This window comes from Pogoniulus pusillus, chromosome 35 (genome assembly GCF_015220805.1).
Source record: "Pogoniulus pusillus isolate bPogPus1 chromosome 35, bPogPus1.pri, whole genome shotgun sequence".
Classification (NCBI taxonomy): Eukaryota; Metazoa; Chordata; class Aves; order Piciformes; family Lybiidae; genus Pogoniulus; species Pogoniulus pusillus.
In genome coordinates, this window is record NC_087298.1 from 9,537,796 (window position 1) to 9,558,092 (window position 20,297).

Here is a 20,297-nt window from a genome sequence, read left to right on the forward strand (position 1 = left end):
AGTTCAGTCAGCTACAGATGTAGTCACCTTCGTTACACAAACCGAAACACCCTGAACCTGGGGAACTGAAAAGACTGGATTAGCCACGGCTACGCAAGGTGTTGGAGCCACTGCAAGGAGCAATCCCCCCCCAGCCTGACTCTTAGCATTCAACACTCTCCCTCCCCGCACTCCCTGCAGCACTACACCAGCGACTGACCTTCTGTGCAGCTCAGAACCGCCTCACAGGGAGCAGGCACACTTACAAATAGGCTCATCTACGGTACAGAAGCTACCTGGAAGCAGCAGCACGGCTGGCTTTGCACTGGCAATTAAAGAGAACTGTTGTTGCAATTACCCCTACTAAGCGGCCTGTTCCGGCTCCGGGATCTGCTTCGCTGTCTCTGCAGTCGTGACCTCCGGAGCAGTCGGTAGTAGTAGGACGGTCTCCCAGAACTTTTCCTGCTGTTCATTGACATTTTGGTCTCTATTTTACACATACACACGTGCAGGCACAGGTTCACTCTCTCCCCTCTGGCACAGCAGCAAGAGTTCCAGCGGTTAATTAGCTAGAGGTCGGTTCTTGGAGTGGAAAGGGAGAGGGGGGGAAGAGGAACTCTTCACTTTACACATTTCAAAACAAAAACAACAAGAAGAAAACATAAAAAAGAGAGAGAAGAGAAAAAAACCCACGCGGCACCAGGGTGCATGTCTCGGCTGCGGGAGGACTTGCAGCAAGCAAGATAAACTGTACTAACAATTCCTGCCCCCCAAAAAGATAAGCCTGCTGGAGTCGGAATAGGAAGCCAGTGTTGGCCTGGGCTCTTGAAACGTGAAGAATAGGCTGGAAGAAATCCTGGACTGGATCCTCTCTGCCGGACAGCAGCATCTGATCAGACTGTACTGGAAGGAATCAACAGCCTGCTGCCTGGAAGCGGCCGGGCAGCCCTAGGGTGCCAGCTCCTTTCTACCTGCCCTGGCCATCAGATCACTTCGGAGATGAAGTTTCAGGCGGCTTGGTCTGCTGCAGGAGGTATCTATGAAAGACGGGGCTGGGGAAGGGTATAATGATTTCCTGGCCATGGGACACATGTTAGTAATCATCATGGAGCAAAAGCCCCGGAAAATAAAGTGAAACTTGAGAGGGGAAAACTTTAATTAGAAGTTGAATGAACAGAGCTCCAGACTCCCCTGGAGGCCCATTTCCTTTCAACATTCAAACTGAGTTATAGCACATCCCACAAATTAGAGAAAGAGCCTATTTACTATTGGGGTTCTGATGGCAGTGAAGATTCTGCCTCTGGCTCATATTGCTCAATAAAATTACATTTCAATGGGCAGAATTAACACTTTAAGCCATGGAGGAAAATAAAAGGGGGGGGGTGAGTAAGTAGATAAAAAGTGACTAACCAGATTACAAAAAAAAAAAAAAAAAAAAAAAAAAAGTTCCACATCTACAGTTCAAAAGCTCAGAAATGAATTGTCCAGAATCTTCCAGCTAAGCTCCTTCCCCTGCCGGCACAAAAAGCGCTGAGAGAAGAGCGACAGACAACACTGCAGAAAACCAGAGTGGTGGCCAAGAGCTGCTGCGTCTCCTGGCAAGCTGGCAGATAACAGAGAAGCCTCACCAGAGTGGGATGAGCTGCAAAATGACATTTGCACAATACTTCTCTGTATTGTACCTTAGTTTTGTCATTTTTCCCAGACGTTTCTGCAAATTTGCCTTTGTGGTGCCTTGTGAAGCTGCAGAGCTAGACAGGCTCGAGGCTTGGCTGAGGATGAGCAACGTTGCCCATTTAGCAGGAGATGCTTCAGAAGGTTGAAAGCTTCCCCTGATTTTATGCTGTGTTGTATAAGAAGAGGCAGAAGCCATCAGACCTCACCATGATAGGAGCCCCTTCCCTACCAGCCACCTTCATTTTAGGATTCCATAAACTTGTGCAGCCATGGAAATGAGCAGATTTCTACAAAACCTGTATTTCCTTATTTACATATTGAGTGGTGAACCCATGATGTTTATCAGCTGAGAAAGGTCCTTCCAGGAGGAAAACCCAGTGAAGTCCATGCCTGGTTTTGAGGCCAGACATAAGGAATTCAGCGCCAGCTTTCAGCAGCACAGGAATGAGCCAATCAAGAGGGCAACTGACAAGTTCAGGTCAAGGAGGCAGATCCCAGCTGGACAGCAGAGGCTCCGCTGCCTTGGGGAGGGGGGTGCTGCACTGGGATATTCCTCCCCATGCACCCTCTGTCACTAAATCCCACATCAGATCCTGGCAAAAAGTAAAAGGCTTCAGTTACTACACATCTGCCCTCTTCTGTTAGCCAGGATACTCTTTTTTTTGGTTTGTTTGTTTAAAGAAAACATATTTGGGTAGATTGAAAATCAAACAAAAAATACAGGAACAACTCTTAATAGTTTTCCAGATGATCAGACACTCATCCTGTGCAGCTGACTGACTTCACAAACAAAGCTGAGAACATCCAGAAGGGAAAGTCTGAAAATACTGACCTTCAGTTAAAGATTTGCTAGAGACAAGAAGCCAAATATTCAGCTGTCTCTCTGCATTTTTGTGTCCTAATAACCAAGCTGGTAGTTCCTCAGAGAATCATTTAATGTGATGTTTTTATCACTACAGTTGTCCTTAAAACAGCCAACCCAACTTATTTTTCCTTTTCTTATTCCCAACAGCAAAAAAAGGACACTGATGGAAATGCAGGTTTAAACAAAACCACTTTAAAAGCTCACCCAAGTTCAGCAAATCTAAAAGGGGAAGGTTCACGTGGGTTGGTTTTAACTGGAGCCAGGTGACTCATTCTCCAGCCACCTGGGATGCAATGAGACCCAGGCAGTGCTGCTCTCCCAACCTCCGTGGGCAGGTGGCAATGATCAGGAGATGGGAGACCAGAGGCCTGCAGTCACTGTGCTGCACCCACGTGTACTTAAGCATATGTTCCACGTTTAGGGATTTGTATTTTTAATCAACCAAGGACATTCAGAAACGTTCCTACAGGTGACCACAAAGCAGGAGAAGTTAACGAGGGACTATAAACTACCACGACAAGAGAAAGCAGCTTTGCTATGAAAGCCTAAACGGCCAGGAGTTTTGTTCACGTTTCACCAGCTTGCCTCTGTCTCTCTCACTTCACAGTGTTTTTGAAGGCTTTAAGTTCAGATGCTACATAGCAGCAGGCAACAAAATGAATGGCCCATCTGGGAGGGAATGTGACTGGTCTGGACCTTTCCAATTAATCCAGCACTGCTCTTTTTTTTGTTGGGTCTTTTTGAAAGCCACCTCCTGATACAAACACTCTTTTGTGTATAGTGGCGTCTATCACTTGTAACCCTTAGATATATGAACTGCTCTGGAGGGAAGCTGACAACATTAAAATCTCTATCTCTAAAATAACACATCACAGCCCGGCTGTTCCCTCCAAAGAGCAGAAGGACGAGTTCAGTCACAGGCTCTGCTGAATCTCTCAGTAAGAGGAACAAATGGAGCCAAACGTAGCAGTGATTTTGGGGGTGTTAACTCCTCTTCTCTGACATCGACTACAAACCTGAAAACCTATGAAATTAAATATCCACCAAACTGCAACACCTCAGTGAAATGCCCACTTTAATGCCCTGTTGGGTTTTAGAAGAAAACAAGAGCACCCACAGCTGACCTGGCATCCCCTGACCTCCAATTCTGTTATCCTGCCATCAAGCCTCCTTAAAAGTGGATATATTTTGCTCCTTCACCAAAACTAAACTAACAGCATGTGAATAAATTTTAAATTAGACCAGAATAAGTCCTGGGATAGATTGCTACACAAACACTGGCTTGTTTGCTCTGACATCAAAAGGAGTAGGCTTTGCCTGAGGCTTTGCTCAGCTCCAAAAGGGCTGCTCGGTGCAAGGAGGCCGACAGAAGTTTGGCCTCCCCTGTGGCTCCCACTTGCCTGTTTATTGCTTGGTGCTGGGAAAATAATGACTGTAGTGCAGCATGCACGTTCCCAAGCAGCCCCTACTGTTAAACCTCTTGCTTTCCCAAAGGGCTCTAGAGGGAAACAATCATTCCTCTTAACTCCCTCTCATTTTATGGCAAGGAACTCCAATTCCTTATTCTGAAAGTGAAGCTTTCCAACCTCAGCAGGGCTCATTTGTACAGGTATGAGGATACGATTTGTCCCCACATGTAAGAAATGGTTTCTGAATTCAGACTGTCTCCTGGAAGACAGCAACTTGGCAGTTTCAGTTCAGTTTCCCCTGGTTTTGTCACAAAGAACTACACAGAGGTTTTCAAAAGTCCAAATAAACCAACCAGAAAAGGCTTTGCCTTGGCCAGTGGTGGGAGGAGTGGTGGTGATCAGCTTAATTTCTAATTGCATTAAGGTGAATGAACTGCAGACAGATCATCAAGAAGTTGGAAAAAACCCAAATTGCAGCCCAGATTTCCCTGTCACTTGTAACTACTCTGCCTCTGAAAAATGATTAGATTTCATTTCACAAGCTGAGGCAAAAGGAATGAGGGAATAATCTCTACGAACTATCTGCTTTTTAAAACAAGAGAGAAATAGAACAGTCGTCTTGTCAGTGATCCTAGACACTCTCAAGATGTGCCTGCTTGCATTTGCTTACAAGTCCATCACAGACTTCGGTTCTGCATGCTATGAAGCTGGAAGATTTCCAGGCTTACTGCCTGAAGGCTACCAGGGATACATAAGCTCATATGCAGAGCCAGACAGGAAGGTAATTTCCTTTGTGTGAAGGTAACTTAACTTGCAATTCAGCTGCACCCATACCACAGCCTTCAGTGACATATTTGTTTGAAGATCTAAAAAGGAAAGTTCCTTGCACACGATTGAAAGTAAGCTAGTTCTTTTACTGTTCTAATGCAAGACAATGATTATTGTAAGACAATGCACAGACAAATTACTTCCCTCACTGCCTTAGGTGGAATGTAGCAGTTTTTTGATAGCCTCACAGCAAAGTGACACATAAGTCTGGGATCAAAATGAGAAATAAGCATTTACGTTATGCACAGAATTAATTGCTCTTCATGTACTGAATGGTGTCATTGCTGTCTGCAGAGTGATGAAATCCAAGTAGAAATGGAAAACACACAACAGAGAGCTCATAGAATCATAGAATCAACCAGGTTGGAAGAGACCTCCAGGACAATCCAGTCCAACCTAGCACCCAGCCCTATCCAGTCAACTAGACCATAGCACTGCCTCATCCAGTCTTGTCTTGAACACCTCCAGGGATGGCAACTCCACCACCTCCCTGGGCAGCCCATTCCAATGCCAATCACTCTCTCTGCCAACAACTTCCTCCTAACATCCAGCCTAGACCTCCCCTGGCACAACCTGAGACTGTGTCTCCTTGTTCTGTTGCTGGTTGCCTGGGAGAAGAGACCAACCCCACCTGGCTACAGCCTCCCTTCAGGTAGTTGTAGACAGCAATGAGGTCACCCCTGAGCCTCCTCTCCCGCAGGCTGCACACCCCCAGCTCCCTCAGCCTCTCCTCACAGGGCTGTGCTCCAGGCCTCTCACCGTCTTCGTTGCCCTTCTCTGGACACCTTCCAGCACCTCAACATCTTTCTTGAATTGAGGAGCCCAGAACTGGACACAGCATTCAAGGTGTGGCCTGGCCAGAGCTGAGTACAGGGGCAGAATAACCTCTCTTGTCCTGCTGGCCAGAGTGTTCCTGAGCCAGGCCAGGATGCCATTGGCTCCCCTGGCCACCTGTGCACAGTGCTGGCTCATGTTCTGTGACTCTCTACCAGCACCCTCAGGTCCCTCTGCCTGGCTGCTCTCAGCCACTCTGTCCCCAGCCTGTAGTGCTGCTTGGGGTTGTGGCTAAAGTATAGAACCCTGCACTTGGCCTTGTGAAATCTCATCCCATTGGCCATCCAGCCTGTTGAGGTCCCTCTGCAGGGCTCTCCTACCCTCCGACAGATCGACACCTGCTCCTAGCTTGGTGTCATCTGCAAACTTACTGATGCTGGACGGTACTGATGAGCAGTAAAAGCAGTGCCATGTGAAAAAGGCAAGAGGAACAAAGTGCCTCTGAACAATTTAATATTAAACAATTGTTCAAGGGGCCTTGTAGATGTCAAATGAAGACATGAATTCTTTCAGCATTACCATTCCCTACATACAGACTATGACTGTCATTTACTGTCTCTATGATATATTTACTATGGTGGTGCCCAGAGATGCATAAAAAGATCCATGTCATGTTGGTTTGTGATCTGCACACCCTACCAATTAAGAGATTACTCCTTGGTCACAGTACTTGTGATCTAACTACATGCACCCACTATTGCACACATGGCAGCAACAATGACCACGGCCACTTCAGAAATGGAGATGTGAAGCCCCAAGTGGTTCACAGGAGATCAGGTGAGAAGACTGGGGCAGAGCTGGGCATATAGCCCAGATCTCTGTGTCCTTGCACAATAAATTAGTGGAGCCTCCTCACCCTCTCAAGACAATTTCCTTATGGTTAATAAGTATTAAGCATAATAATGTCCTTTTTCTACAGTGCTTTTCAACCACCAAAACAGAGATGCACTTTCAAATACTTATTCAGCTTTTTTATGTACTGAAAGCATTCAAACTTCCTCTTTTTTACTCAGGTAGAAAAAAAATCAAAGGAATATGCTCAAGGTTAAGCCTGAAAGTCAGCTATTTGCTTCTATTAATGATGTCTTGACTTTAAGAACAAGTCATAATAGATTCTTAAAATGTTAATAAAAGAGCTTGTCAAATACCACATATAAAAAAAGAATGAGGAAAAATAAAGACAGAGCCAAGGAACTCTACCTCTAATTCCCAACAAGTCTATTAACATGTTGAGTTTTGGACCCCATCTGATTTCTGCAGACAGCAGGCAGCTTCTTGACAGTGGGAATTCTGTCTGACATAGCAGCTCCACATAGAACAGGCAACAGGAGGCCAACACACAATCACAGAATCACAGAACTTTAGAAGTTGGAAGAGATCTCCAGAGATCAAGTCCAACCACCCTGCCAAGGCAGGATCAATTCCAACCACCCTGCCAAGACAGGATCACTCAGGGTAGTTTACTCAGGAACTCATCCAGGCAGGTTTTGAAAGTCTCCAGAGAAGCAGACTCCACAGCTTCTCTGGGCAGCCTGTTCCAGGGCTCTCTCACCCTGACTATAAAGAAGCTCCTCCTCATGTTGAGGTGAAACCTTCCATGTTCCAATTCGTAGCTGATGCTTCTTGTCTTATTGCTGCTGATCAGCAAAGAGAGATTGGCCTCAGCCACTTGACACCCACCCCTCAGATATTTGCACACAGCGATCAGATCTCCTCTCAATCTTCTCTTTTCCAGACTAAACAGCCCCTGGTTTCTCAGTCTCTCTTCGTAGGGGAGATGTTCAAGCTCCCCAGTCATCCTTGTGGCTCTCCACTGGACTCTATCCAGCAGGTCCCTGTCTCTCTTGAACTGTGAAGGCCAAAACTGGACACAGTATTCCAGGTGTGGTCTCACCAGGGCAGAGTAGAGGGAGAGAAGAACCTCCCTAAACCTGCTGTCCATACTTTTCCTGGTGCACCCCAGGATGCCATTGGCTCTCTTGGCCACAAGGGCATATTGCTGGCCCATGCAGAACTTGCAGGACTCCGAGGTCTTTCTCCACAGAGCTGCTTTCCAGTAGGGCAGCCCCCAGCCTGTACTGGTGCCTGTTGTTATTCCTCCCCAGATGGAGGACCCTGCACTTGTGCTTATTGAACTGCATAAGGTTTGCATAAGGCCACCCCCCCAGTTTTCTATCATCAGCGAACTTGCTGAAGGTGCACTCAATGCCCTCATCTAGGTCGTTGTTCATTGTGCTGGGGGACGTGTAGTGCCTTGTGAAAAACAGCCAGGGTGATTCAGGTCGGAAGGGCTGCTCATTCCCTGGGCAGGTTACAGCAGTGCCAGGAGAGTCAGCGTGTCTGAGAACCTCATTGGAGATGCTTCCTGCACCACGCAATGAACTCTGCACTGCAAGAAACACACAGACTGACCTCAAAGCAGAGCACGTTTCCTGACTGCTTCCCACTAGAACAATAGAGCTAAAGAACATAAACTTTTTTCAAATCTGCTTTTAACTAGCTGGGGGAGACCAAAATAAAGGCAGTTGACTTACTCTAAATCTACTGACATGTATTCTTCAAGATAAAGAATACTCTACTTGGATAACTCGGTTTGTGACCTGACTGCTAATGATGTGAAGAAAATGTATTGTGTTTAAACCTATCTCAAGATTTTTCTGCTATGGTTTCCTTAGATGGAATGAAGTAATTAAGTACTAATGTAGTGATTAAGCACTAATGCAGTAGTTAAGCACAAGAGTCCAAAACAAATAGGAGAAGAAACTTTTACCAGAATCAGACATCCCACACCTCAAAACAGCCTGCTACTTTCAACAACCCAGGAGAGAAAAAAAAGAGTGTAAAATCTCCATTGTATGGTCAAAATTCCCATACCAGAAAGAAAATGTTACACAAAACACAACACCAAACAAAGCTCCTCACATACAAATGGGAACTGTACAACACTTCCTTGCATCATCCGTCTTCCAGGAGTAGCTGCTGGGAGGAAATATTTGTTTAAGCTCAATTATTCTTGACAAAAAAACCCTTATTACTAAAATAAAATGTTAACAATGATCCATTGAGTGATTAGGAGAGTAACTTCAGCCCTGGGTTTCCAAAGATCTGCCATTTCCTTCTCCAAGACAAAATTAAAGCAGTTCTCTGCTCTGACCCCTGTAAGCTGACCCATGGGGCTCTCTGCTGAGAACTCAACTTACAGCCAACCTGAATGTATTCATTGAAATGCTTTTTACTTGTTCTCTGCGTACAGTTGAGCTAACACTGCTATTTACAGGGGTCACCGAGCCAGCCAGACTAAACCAAACATATTTCCTTCCAGCAGAAGGATCCTGCCATAAAGAATTCCCTCCGACAGACAACACCGGCGCTAGAGCTCTGCAGTGGACACCAAACGCTGGGGGTGCTTAAGACTCCAGAGAGTTGTGTCAGCAGGAGGATGAAGGAAGTTGTCTGGATTGCCCAGAGCTGATTCACTTCAGTCCTGTAATACAACTGTTGGTAAATATTTTATTTCCAATAACACACAATGAAGGGAATTTCCTCCCAGGTTTGTGTTAATATCAAGCCCAGCATTCACCACCCAGCAGTGCAGTTTTTCTCCCTGGGCTTTTTATTGACTATTTTTAAAATAGCCTTTTTGTTCAAATGGAATATTTGGGGGGGGGGAAGGGGCTGTAAATGTGTTTTAATTATTGCTTCAATTGGAAATAAAAACACTTTTACATTTGTCCCTGCCTAGTATAGTAAAAATGGAACAATTGGCTTATTTTACTGGGGAAAAAAACCCTGAAAGATATTGGAGATGCTGCAAATTCACACTGAAATTTTGAGGGGGGGAAATGAAGCACATTAGGTAAGCATTATGGCACAGGGAAGCTGCTGATTGTTTTATTAAACAAATAAAATATCCTTATCTTTGTTTTCTTAACCAGCTTTTTAACAGTTCATCTACCTTGCTTTCCAGAAGCATGCTGGCTCTCTGAGATCTCTTCTCTCCAGTTTTTCTCTGCTGTGCATGTGTCTGAGATTTCCTGTGAGCAATGAGCACTCAATATGTGCTCAATGGGTAGGATTGAAAAGATGATTGGAGAATAACTGCCTGAAAAGTCAATAGTTCCTAAGACAGCTTTGAAGTTAAACTTGTGGAGGACAGCAAGGCTCCCACACAGCTTGTAAGATGCACAGCTCCACAGTTATCCAGAGATCAAACCAACCACAGCATCTCAAAGTTTTGCTCTGGCCATTTAGTTCATCTGAAGGTATCTCTCCACCTGGGCAGTCTTAGCCACAGTGAAGAGCAGAGACATGCAGCTTGTTTGGTACAGGATTCATAGAACAAAATCACAGAATAGCCCAGAGGTTGGAAGAGACCTCTGAAGATGTCTGGTTCAATCTTTCATTGGAAAGGGAGCCTCGGTGATCAAATTGTGTGATCAGAGAAGACTTAAACATTGCAATAGGCAATGCAGAAAACAAACCATCAAAGACAAGTGCTGCCAGGCAAACCCTGCAGAAAATGGGAGCTGGCAGACTCTAAATGCCACTGAGGAAGAATAAAATCTCAGAAATAAAGAGGGAAGTCCAGTGTCTAATGTGTGGAGCTCTGGTAGTCAGTTGTTATTGCTAATTATCAATGTTAACACAAATAAGACATTCACATGCTGCTCCCCACCTTTTCAGACGTGAATTAGATGTTCCTATCTGCAAATGTAAATCAGAAATACTATCAGCTTTAGGTTAGGAATCTAATTATTAGATGCAATAATCAGTTGTTGTCATAAAATATGTATCCTGCATTAACCTTGATCAAAATATTCCTAACACAAAATGCCTTAACTCATAAAAATATCTCTCCTTTGTATTTCAGCAGTAAACTTGCTGTTGTGTTGCTGCAGGGGAGAAGCTGATAAATGTTTGGCATCACTGGCTTCCTACACCACATTTATTGGTTATTATCAGCAGAATTCTCAGCTATTTGATGTGTGCTCTAATATAATGGCTTCCCAATCTGGTGTGCTAACAGGTCAGGAAAAAAAGGTCAACTTTTCTGAAAGTTGCTGCAGGGCATCACTATCCTTGCTGGTGTGGCAGACCAGTCTGGTTTAATTCAGGGAGAAGAAAAGGGATTTACAGGTGTTAGGGCAGCCTGGGAACTCACTCTGTGCACAAACAACAGGTATCCAACCTGAGGAATCTGGTGTCCTCCAAGGGAAGCAGACACTTCTATGCTTACCTGAGGGCGAAGAAGCATTGGAGCAAGCTACCCAGAGAGGCTGTGGAGTCTCCATCTTTGGAGACTTTCAAAACCCACCTGGATGTGTTCCTGTGCAGCCTGCCCTGCTTTGGCAGGGGGTTGGACTGGATGATCTCTGGAAGTCCCTTCCAACACCTAACATTCTGTGATTCTGTGTAGTGCTGCGTAAGGGTTAGGGTTAGGCTTGAGGTGAGGAGAAAGTTCTTCACTGAGAGAGTCATTGGATACTGGAATGGGCTGCCGGGGAGGTGGTGGAGTCATCGTCCCTGAAGCTGTTCAAGGCAGGATTGGATGTGGCACTTGGTGCCATGGTCTAGCCTTGAGCTCTGTGGTAAAAGGTTGGACTTGATGATCTATGAGGTCTCTTCCAACCTTGGTGATACTGTGATAAGGACACATGGGATTTACACAGCAGCATGAATCAACACTTGGGTTGTTTATTCTCATGGTAACATCACACTGAAAGCAGCATCTATGTTGACAAGTGAAATGAAAGATTAACTTGATTATACATGCTATGTAAAACTTGCTTCCTGATTAATTAATAGATTAGACACTTCCAATTCATGTTTAAATGCCTGATAATGATCTTACATTCATATAACAGATCACTGATTTATATGCACACAATCCAAACTTCATTTTTCATGTGACAGATTATTTTCTTCCTTTCCTTGCCACATCATTTGCAAACTGCACTACAAATATAGTTGCTTGTTTTACTTGTGTTTTTGGCATCAGATTACTCTTCCAAGGAATATTTTGGCAAGTGTGTTCTTTAGCCATCTCCCTTATCAGGCTTACACGACAGTGTCTCATGGAAAACACCATCCATTTTAAAGGAACACGGTGTTAACAAGTTAAACAATGACAGTACAGCTATTGTTTGGAAAGGCTGCTTTTACACAACCAACTGGAAATCCTGCAATCGTTTTTAAATACCATTCTGAGGGTGATTTTATGCTCTTCTTTCTGCCACAACACCACAGTGCTGCTCTGAGAGAAGTTACTGCCTGAGTTCAGCTGACTGCAAAAAGGGAAAGCCCTCTTTAAAATAACAGAAGTATGAAAAAGAATCTAAGCGCAGGGATGAGATGTTTTGAAGTGTGGAACCTCAATGAAAACATCTCCAGGCCCCAGGTCCCTGCCAAGTCATGATCCACCCCTACAAATTATCACCCTGCTAGGTCTGTACATCAGTGACCTCACAAGCCCTGTGCAGAGGACTGCTGATCACTTTCTAAAATGACACTGAACAAAAATGTTAGAAAACATCTAGCAAAGCACAGAGTTATTCCTGCCAAGTGATGACATCTTGCTCTTCTATCACACTTACCAGTTCAAATACCTTTTTTTTTTTCCTGCTTATTTCCTTGGTTCTTCATCCAGATTCCCACTAGCAGGTGTAACTATCTGTCTATATATATCCACTCCACTAATATGCTCATTATATCTGTAGAGGAAAAACTCTGCCTGCTGAATTTATATCCTTTCTTCTACCATACTCTCTCTTACAGGCTGACAAGTCTAACTCTTTCCTTCAAGGCCCTACAAAAGGCTATCCAATGACAGCTTGTCTTCATGGTACTAGTACAGCCATGTGGCAGTACAAATTCCTTTGTCAAAACGATCTAGGAATGCAAAGCAGGCAGAGGTTTCTGATGCTTGTTTGGTGTTTTTTTTTAATAGCTAAGTGGCCTCAAATCGATCTTTGTAGGAGATACAAATAATAGTTCCTAATTAACAGAGCACATGCTTGCTCATGAACAGCAGTGCAGGAATCATCACTGCTTTATTCTGCACCCTGAAAAAAGAACTTTGTCTTAGCCTCTGTGCTGAACAACACAACAGGTACTCCTCAAGCAAACACCTAACTCTTTAAAAAGAGAGCTAAGACCCAAGCACAGCAAAGAACCAATCAATACATCTGGTTGTTCATTAGAAGCACTCCACAAACACTCATGAGATTTTCATTATGGAGAAGAAAATGCATACACCTGCTACAGCCCAAAATGCAAGCGTTAAGACCAAGTTCTACAGTGAAAAAAGTTCATTGTGGCTTTGACAAAACATCACAACAGAGCTGCAGCACCTAAGCAATGCATAGATAGGTAGAAAGATTTCTCTATACCCATCAGCCTGCTCACCCAGCCCATGCAGTTCAAACTACCCGGTCAGTCTTTGCCAGTCTCCATCTAACTCAAAACTCTGCTTAATTTTTCCTTTCTAAATCATCCCCAGGACAAGACTAGAATCTCTTTTGAAATGTAAAGGCTCTATAATAAAATTTAGAAACAACATATGGTACAAATATCAAGCATGAACATCTCTTCCCATCTTGTACATTTCAAAGACTGTGCAAACAGCACTTTTCCCTCGTTTTGATCCTGCAGCCAAAATGAGTCATCTGTGAACAATTATGGCTCTGGCAGGGGCCTGACTGTTGGAGAATGAAAGGAAACACTTTATTATTGAAATGAACAGTATGCCAAGCCAAGAGGCGACTGCAGAGAAATGTTAAGAGTCCTTTGTCCTCTTTTAGCCAGCAAAATCGAAAGCAGTGGGTGCAGCACTCTCCTCTCAGGCGCCTGGTAACACTGGATTTCAGTGTGGGCAATGCAGAAGCATAAGAAGTGTGAGCTGTGGAGATGAGCAAGGAAGTACATGGCAGGAAAAGAGACACAAAGTGCCTTAAAGCAGGAGGCCTGGCTTGGAAAGCTGTTTGTTATTCCTTGCTTAGTTCTCCCAGAGGAGTCGTGAGTGTATTAAAGGAACAACACAGTCAGAGGCTGCAGACCTGAAATCTGAAACTATTAAAGGACATTTTTTGGGAGTTTGGTACTGGCAGAGTTTAACAGGCTCTTCTGAAAGGGGATGAAGGGAATTCCCCTCGATGAGAAAAAATAGCAACACAGCAGTTTAATAGGGCCAGCAGTTCTGTTATGTGCAGCCCATTTTCAGCACTGAGGCCATCATATCCAGTTCTGATACTGCTAGGAGGGGATAAGTAAGATCTTTCTGAAATTGGAAGGGTGACTTTCATGATACAGGCTGCTCACTAAGAAGTGATAGAGCAGGGAACTGGGTAGGGCTATTGGCTTGATAGACTCGCCAAATGATAGCAACAGGACAGGATTTAGACATTGGACTATGAACTGCATCTTTTTTTCTTCCACAAGCAGCTTACAGAAGGAAGAGGAACAGTATGGTAGACAGCACCCAGAACATACAGATTATTTAAAGGCTGGTAAGGTTGACAGAAGAAGGCAGAGCAGTGCACACAGGGCTGTTAATGGAAAGTGTAGGGCTGGAGAGCAGGAAAGAATCTGGAAAGAGCACATTTTGCATTCTGAATTTCAGTTCCAACTCCAAATAAATGTTTGGGGAGGATCTTGAGATAGGCATTTTGCTGGCAGGACCTTTCAGAGCAAGGCATTAACTGAAAAATGCCTCTTACTGTTTGTGAAACTCTGAGCTTTGAAACCTCTGGAACAGCTTATACCACCATTAGCACAGTGTGGGCAGCACTGGTCCCCAGAACTAAGCACCAGCAGTAGGCTTGGTGCCTAGGCTTAGCTAGCCTGCTTTATACCGTGGTCAGAAAGCTGCTGAGCATGCAGGCTCACCAGTACCAGGGGACTCTTGTTCTCCAAGGCTAAAATGCAAGCCCCCGATATTCCCAAGTGGGGTGCAGAACACTTATAGCCACTGTATTTGTTTTGTCAGTTGAGACACAGTAATCAGCCTTGGAAAAGGCCAGAGTCTCCTTTCTGCAGAGCTTCAGAGATCAGAAACCCCACACTTAGTGTATTAGGCTAAATACAGCAGGCTCCACAAGTCCCTGAATTGCAGGGAATTTGGAGGGTCCTGTTTAGCTCATTACACAAAGGCACTTTTGCTCTTAACTCACTGAGGGTCAGAGGAACAGATTTCCTCCAGATTTACATCTAAACAAGACAGGCTGGCAAAGACTGTCGAAGCTGAAGTGGTAAAATAGTTAGCAGCAATGTTGAAAACAGACATCAGGAACAGAAATTTCCCCAAATGCTCATTCTTTGCAATTCCATGAAGTAGCCTATGGTTACCTTCACACGGTATGTGGTAACACTACACGGAAGGCATCTTGTTACAGTCACAGTCATCTGGAATCTAATCTTGGCAGCGAACGGAGTGCTCTTTTCTTTAGGTCATGTCACTCGTACACTTCATACCATAACACACATAGCTGTGTATAAATCAACAGAACAGAGGCTGTTGTGAAGCTTTGCCAGGGGTGTCTGTGCTTTACTTTGCACACATTAACTGCACACCTCTGTTCAATTTGTCTCAACTTTTCTCAGCATTACCAAATAAGCCCCCGGAGCCTATCAGTACTGTGAGTATTCCAACACAAAGCACATAGTTTCAAAGCAGCCTATAGAACAAAAGGCAGCTTCAGGGTCTCGGTGCATGCTGAGCACACAGGAGAAACATTTGTGCATACACTGAGCACAGGACGTGGAAGCTGTGAGGAAGCCTTTTTCAGCTGGAAGCACCAGGAGCACCGAGTGCCACGGCAGCACTTGTGTGCCTGAGGGCTCACGGTCTGCAGACAGACCTGCCTTGGGATACAGCTCAGAGGGAGTCTCCTCCATCACATGGCGTTGTTTCATAACACGGCAGCCGCCTGCACACTGCCTAAGGCAGATCTCTGTCTCGGCCAGCGCTGCCTTTCCAGGTGAATTCCCTTAGCGCTACCCAGCAGATAACAGTCATGGTTCCCACTAAGCAGATCTCTGCCGCGTTTGCCTCTCTATGGGAAGCCCTGGGTGCAAGTAAGGGAAGCCAACGGCCTGGCTGCTCAGGGAGCGAGGCTGGGCAGGGGCTGGGGCAGCGAGAGGCAAGGCCAGAACCGAGCCGGGGCCGGAGCACGAGCTGGTCCACGGACCGGGGCAAGGGCCGGGCAGGGCCAGCACCGAGCAGGGCCACGTCCTAGCCGCGGAGGAGCAGATAGCTGTACAAGGGCCGGGCAGGGCCAGCACCGAGCAGGGCCACGTCCTCGCCGCGGAGGAGCAGATAGCTGTACAAGGGCCGGGCAGGGCCGTCCCAGGCCCGCGCTCCGCACGTCTCTGCTGCCGCCCGCAGGCAGGCGGCCGCGGGCTGGGCTGGGCGGCTCTGGCCCCGGGCACTTCTCTTCCGCGCCCCGTGTCCCGGGAAAAAACCTGCCCCTGCTGTGGACACGAGTGGGCAGCATTCGATCAACCGCGCGGGGACGTGTCCTCCCAAGATCTGTGTTCCTGCTAAAACCCCTCTTTGCTGGGGAGTTAGCAAACAGCTTTCTTCTTCTGCCCCTGCTTCCGAAACCAGGAACTGAAGCACCATGGCCAGGCCCCTCATACATGTTATTTTAGCTGAATAAACTTTGCCTTCGGCATTGAAAATAAGCTGGGAAAATAAATCCAAGGTCACACTCTGCAGTTGCTGTCTGCAGTCATTTTCATGCACAGATGCTGAAGAACATGAAAAAAACCTGCATGTGTTTCAATTGGAAACCCCAGCAAAGCATCCAAGTGGCTTAGCTGCTCAAGGCTTCAGCACTTCTAACTTGGGAAACAGAAAATAAGAAAGAAAGACAAACCTTCTGGGTTGGAAAAATGTCAAAATGACATCTGCAAGGCAAAGAAACAGGCCAGATGGGACAGTTAGAGGACAGTTGAGCAGTAAAGGCAGTGGCAAAGCAGCAGATTTAAACACGCACAGCCCCTGCTGTGGTTGTTGTTGGTGATACACTGGGAGACAGGCAGGTTCCAAACTCACAGAGCTGTATCCGAAGCAAAGCTGAGGCTTTTTTGGCTGGCACTGCACTTTCTTGTTCATGAAGAAAGAGGCAATTATAGAAGATGCCAAGCAGTCTAAGGTCAAATTAGCAAAACTCTTATATGCGTGATTAATTTCAAGGTTAAGACTAAATGCAATCCAAACACTCTGGGTTTCATTGCTTCCATCTGTAACAGCACACAGCTCCAGGTATACTCAGAATCTTTCACCCAAATCAGTTCCTGGCCATAACAAAGGTTTTTTAACGCTGCCTGGTAACTTTCCCAACCTGCTTTTCTCCGTGGCATGCTAAAAGCATATCTGGACTTAATAATTGCTAATTCAACGACTGCATTACTTTACTGCACACAACTGACTTACAAGTGCTAGCTACAAACAATCCCAGAGGTCAGGGTAGAACTGAATATCTGAACTACACCTCTGCTTTCAGAAGGACATCAGATACTACCAATAACCCAGTATGAAACACATCCTGTGCTCCAGGTAGACCATTGATGAGGAGCAGTGACTGAGATGAGAGCAAAGAACCAGAGTTCTGAGTTGCAGTGCACCAGCCTTGTCTGAGTCACAGCAGCACTTGGATCAGACCTCAGGGGATCTGTTTCCCTGCAGGGAAGTGTTCAGGCTCACCTAGAGTTACAGGGCTTATTGCTGTGATGTACTCTTACAGCCTTGGTTTGAACAAGGGAGAAAATCAAGAAGGACTTGCTCAGTGTTCTACAACCATTAGGCAAAGCAGCTTCTGCTCTCTGAGTTCTCCCAAACCCACTGCGACCTTGTGCTCATTCCCAGACGATTTCCCCTTTCTTCAGTGGAGTCTGTAGTGTAGCTGTATCTCAGACAATGCTGTCAGTTGCTCACCCTTGTGAAGCAGAGTGAGCCACTCTCTGAATGCACAGAGCACTTCCAAACTGTGGCAAGTTAAGAGGAGATGAGAAGGTGGGGGGAGCTGCTGGCTATCTGCCAAGTTGCTCTACTCTGAGTTTTCATTTTTAGTTTCTGCTCTTTGCTGGAAAGTTTCTACTTATGCTCTGGTTTCCATGGCAACTGCATTTCTTGCCTTTCTTCTCCAGCATTAAATTTTTTATTTGGTTTCCCTTCTTCCCAAGACATGACTTTCTTCTGCTTTGTAAAAAAAAAATGAGTCTCCTCTTGGGCTGATATTTTTAAAGGGGGTGAGAGAGCCTTTACTCCCCATCTGATGGCAAATCTGTACATAACAGCAGCAAGGACGTCATGGGATTCCCTTGCAGAAAACCCATTTACCGTAACTATCCTACGTGTAACAAGGTTATGACCTGTAAGAGTTCCAGACCCTGTGGAAGCCAACATTTTGTAAATGTTGGCTGGTTGGTTTTATGAGACCAAACCCAACCATTTTCTCTTAAACTGAAACATTCTATAGGCTTTTAAAAGCGTTTCTTGTGATTCCTCAGGAGAATACAGAAGAGTTTAATAATTGTAACCACACCAGGAATGTGCTCTTGAGTTCCAAACTGTAAAGGCATTCAAATGTTTTCACTGACAACCTTCTCACTTGGCTGGGAGTGGCATTAGGGCAGGTGACAAGCTGAAGAGACCCTTCCCCTGTGAGTGGCTAATCATCTGAGGGCAGTGTCCTGCATATCCTCACGCAGAGTACACAGAGACAAAACCCTTGGAACTCGGGGGGCTTAAGATAATTGATTTGTCTTGCCCTTGCCGGTTTGGGATTGAATTAATCTGACAACCTGAATTAATTAGAGAATGAAAAAATATTCATCAGCAGAGCAAATCTGGATTAGATCTAGTCATTTGGTTTTTCCAGGCTTCATGTTCATCATAGACAGAAATGGTTTACATGCTGCAAAGCACTCAAATCGTAAAGGTTTTCATCCCGTTTCACCAGAAGGGACCCTTCCCACATCTAAATTCTCCAGCACATTCAGGCCATAAACTGACCCTCCTGTACAGCTGCAGATTACAAGCTTTTTCAGTCTTATCTCTGCCTGGTGGGATTTCACAGTAAATTCTTTCAGGACTGAATAATTAAAAGAAGCAAACCCACAGCATTTGGCTCATATGGCAACACAAACAAATCTGTCCATGGGTGCTATATTGTTTGCAGCACATGTGCGCAGATTTACATGCAGGATTGAGGCTTAGTGCTCTGTTTGTTTAGATTTTTCATTATTCAGCACCACAAGCATAAGGTAAATCATATAAAGACTGAAATTGGAACAACTTTATGAGTGAGCTGACCTTATGATCATCCTAAATCATTTTATTACCCTCATTTTGCATGTTTTAGATTCTTACTACTCAGAAAAATTAAGGGGAATGAGTAAGAAGTGGGGAGTCTGGTGTCCTATACTGGGTTCATACTTCCCTTCTCTTCTTGAATTCCCTATACCAATGAATATCTAGGTCAGGAATTCGCAAGATCTTGTGAAAGTCTGGCAATGTTCAGTGTGTTTGGCAGCCAAGCTATTTTAATTGTCAGATATTAAATATATCTGCCAAGGTCCATGTTTTAACATTCCATTACAACATGCACCACGCATAAACTTCCCATCAGTTTGGGGGGTCAAGTAAAAGTCAAGAGAAAAGTTTTGTAAAGTTAAGTATGGCCTCCCCATTTTTATCCCTTTGAGCTGACAGGATTAGGCATTCAAAGAACTGCTTGAGGTGTAGTCCCCTAAATTGCAGCCATAATGTGTCTTTTATGTGGCTACAGACAAGGTTCACGGCTCTGCTGTTTGAATTCCCAGAACAGGGATTGATTTAGACAGACAGCAGCTTACTCAGCTGCTGTGCTGAGGCGAGAACATCCAGGCAGCCCTCTGCTCATCTTTGCTTGATTTAATGATTTGCTGGCCAGACTACAGAGAGCATCTCAGTAATTCATATACCACTGTGGCATGATTTGTTGGTTGCTGTTGCTCATCCGTAATTGCAGTGAGAAATACTCATCAATCATTACAGCTTTCTAATATAATGTTTTGAGATACAACAATGAAGAGGTTTCAACCTGGCATATCTTTCTGGAAACAGTCTAATCTTGCAGATAAAGATCTGAAAGCTCTCCAGAAGATAAGCCTCAGAAAGGCTGAGAACATGAACTGAACACACTCTGACCCTAAGTGCATAACCAATCCCTCAGTGAAAAAAATGAGTTTTCCTTTGCTTGGTGCAAGGTACAAGTAGAATTTGCTAATCTACCTTGCTGTAGTCATGAACAGCAAACTCTCAAGTCATAGAATCAGAATATTTTTGTTGGTGTTGCTGGTCTGATTAATTTACTGCTATCAGAGGATCCTGCATCCTACTGCACTCCCTCATGAAATACAGTCCTTCTCCTTTATTGCTTTTCTTACTGTATTAAGGTATACATCACACCCAGCAAAGAAGCTTTCTGAGGATGAAAGTGCTAAATTCAGTGCCTGTTAATTCCTGTTTTCATCTTCAATGATCCAGAACTGTTGTTTGACAAGAAAATGTCCTTTTCACAATCTCTCCATCTGATAACCATTACAAATTTTCCTCACCTCTATGATGCACAACCTGAACATCATCTCCAGTGGGGCAACAGCATCCCTGTAGGTAAAAAGCAAGACTGGGTAGCTGCACTCTCTCTCTCTACAAGTCTTAC

The 20,297-nt window shown here is 44.8% G+C and overlaps 1 protein-coding gene across 13 annotated transcripts in view; it reads right to left on the minus strand.

The window, feature by feature from the left end:
• The window catches only part of DAB2IP (DAB2 interacting protein), a 215,612-nt gene that overhangs the window by 161,892 nt on the left and 33,423 nt on the right, over positions 1-20,297 (minus strand). The window contains exons 1-2 of one of the 13 annotated variants that reach the window (XM_064171627.1): positions 2,489-2,742; positions 338-466 (exon numbers count right to left, since the gene is read on the minus strand). The exons of 3 other annotated variants lie outside the window; for them this stretch is intronic. In XM_064171627.1, coding sequence (XP_064027697.1) covers positions 338-458 — 121 coding nt within the window. In that variant the 5' untranslated portion in view covers positions 459-466; positions 2,489-2,742. Of the gene's footprint in view, positions 1-199; positions 291-337; positions 562-672; positions 1,340-2,488; positions 2,743-20,297 lie in introns of those variants that run through there. 9 more of the 13 variants (XM_064171626.1, XM_064171622.1, XM_064171625.1 and 6 more) reach the window with 9 other exon arrangements.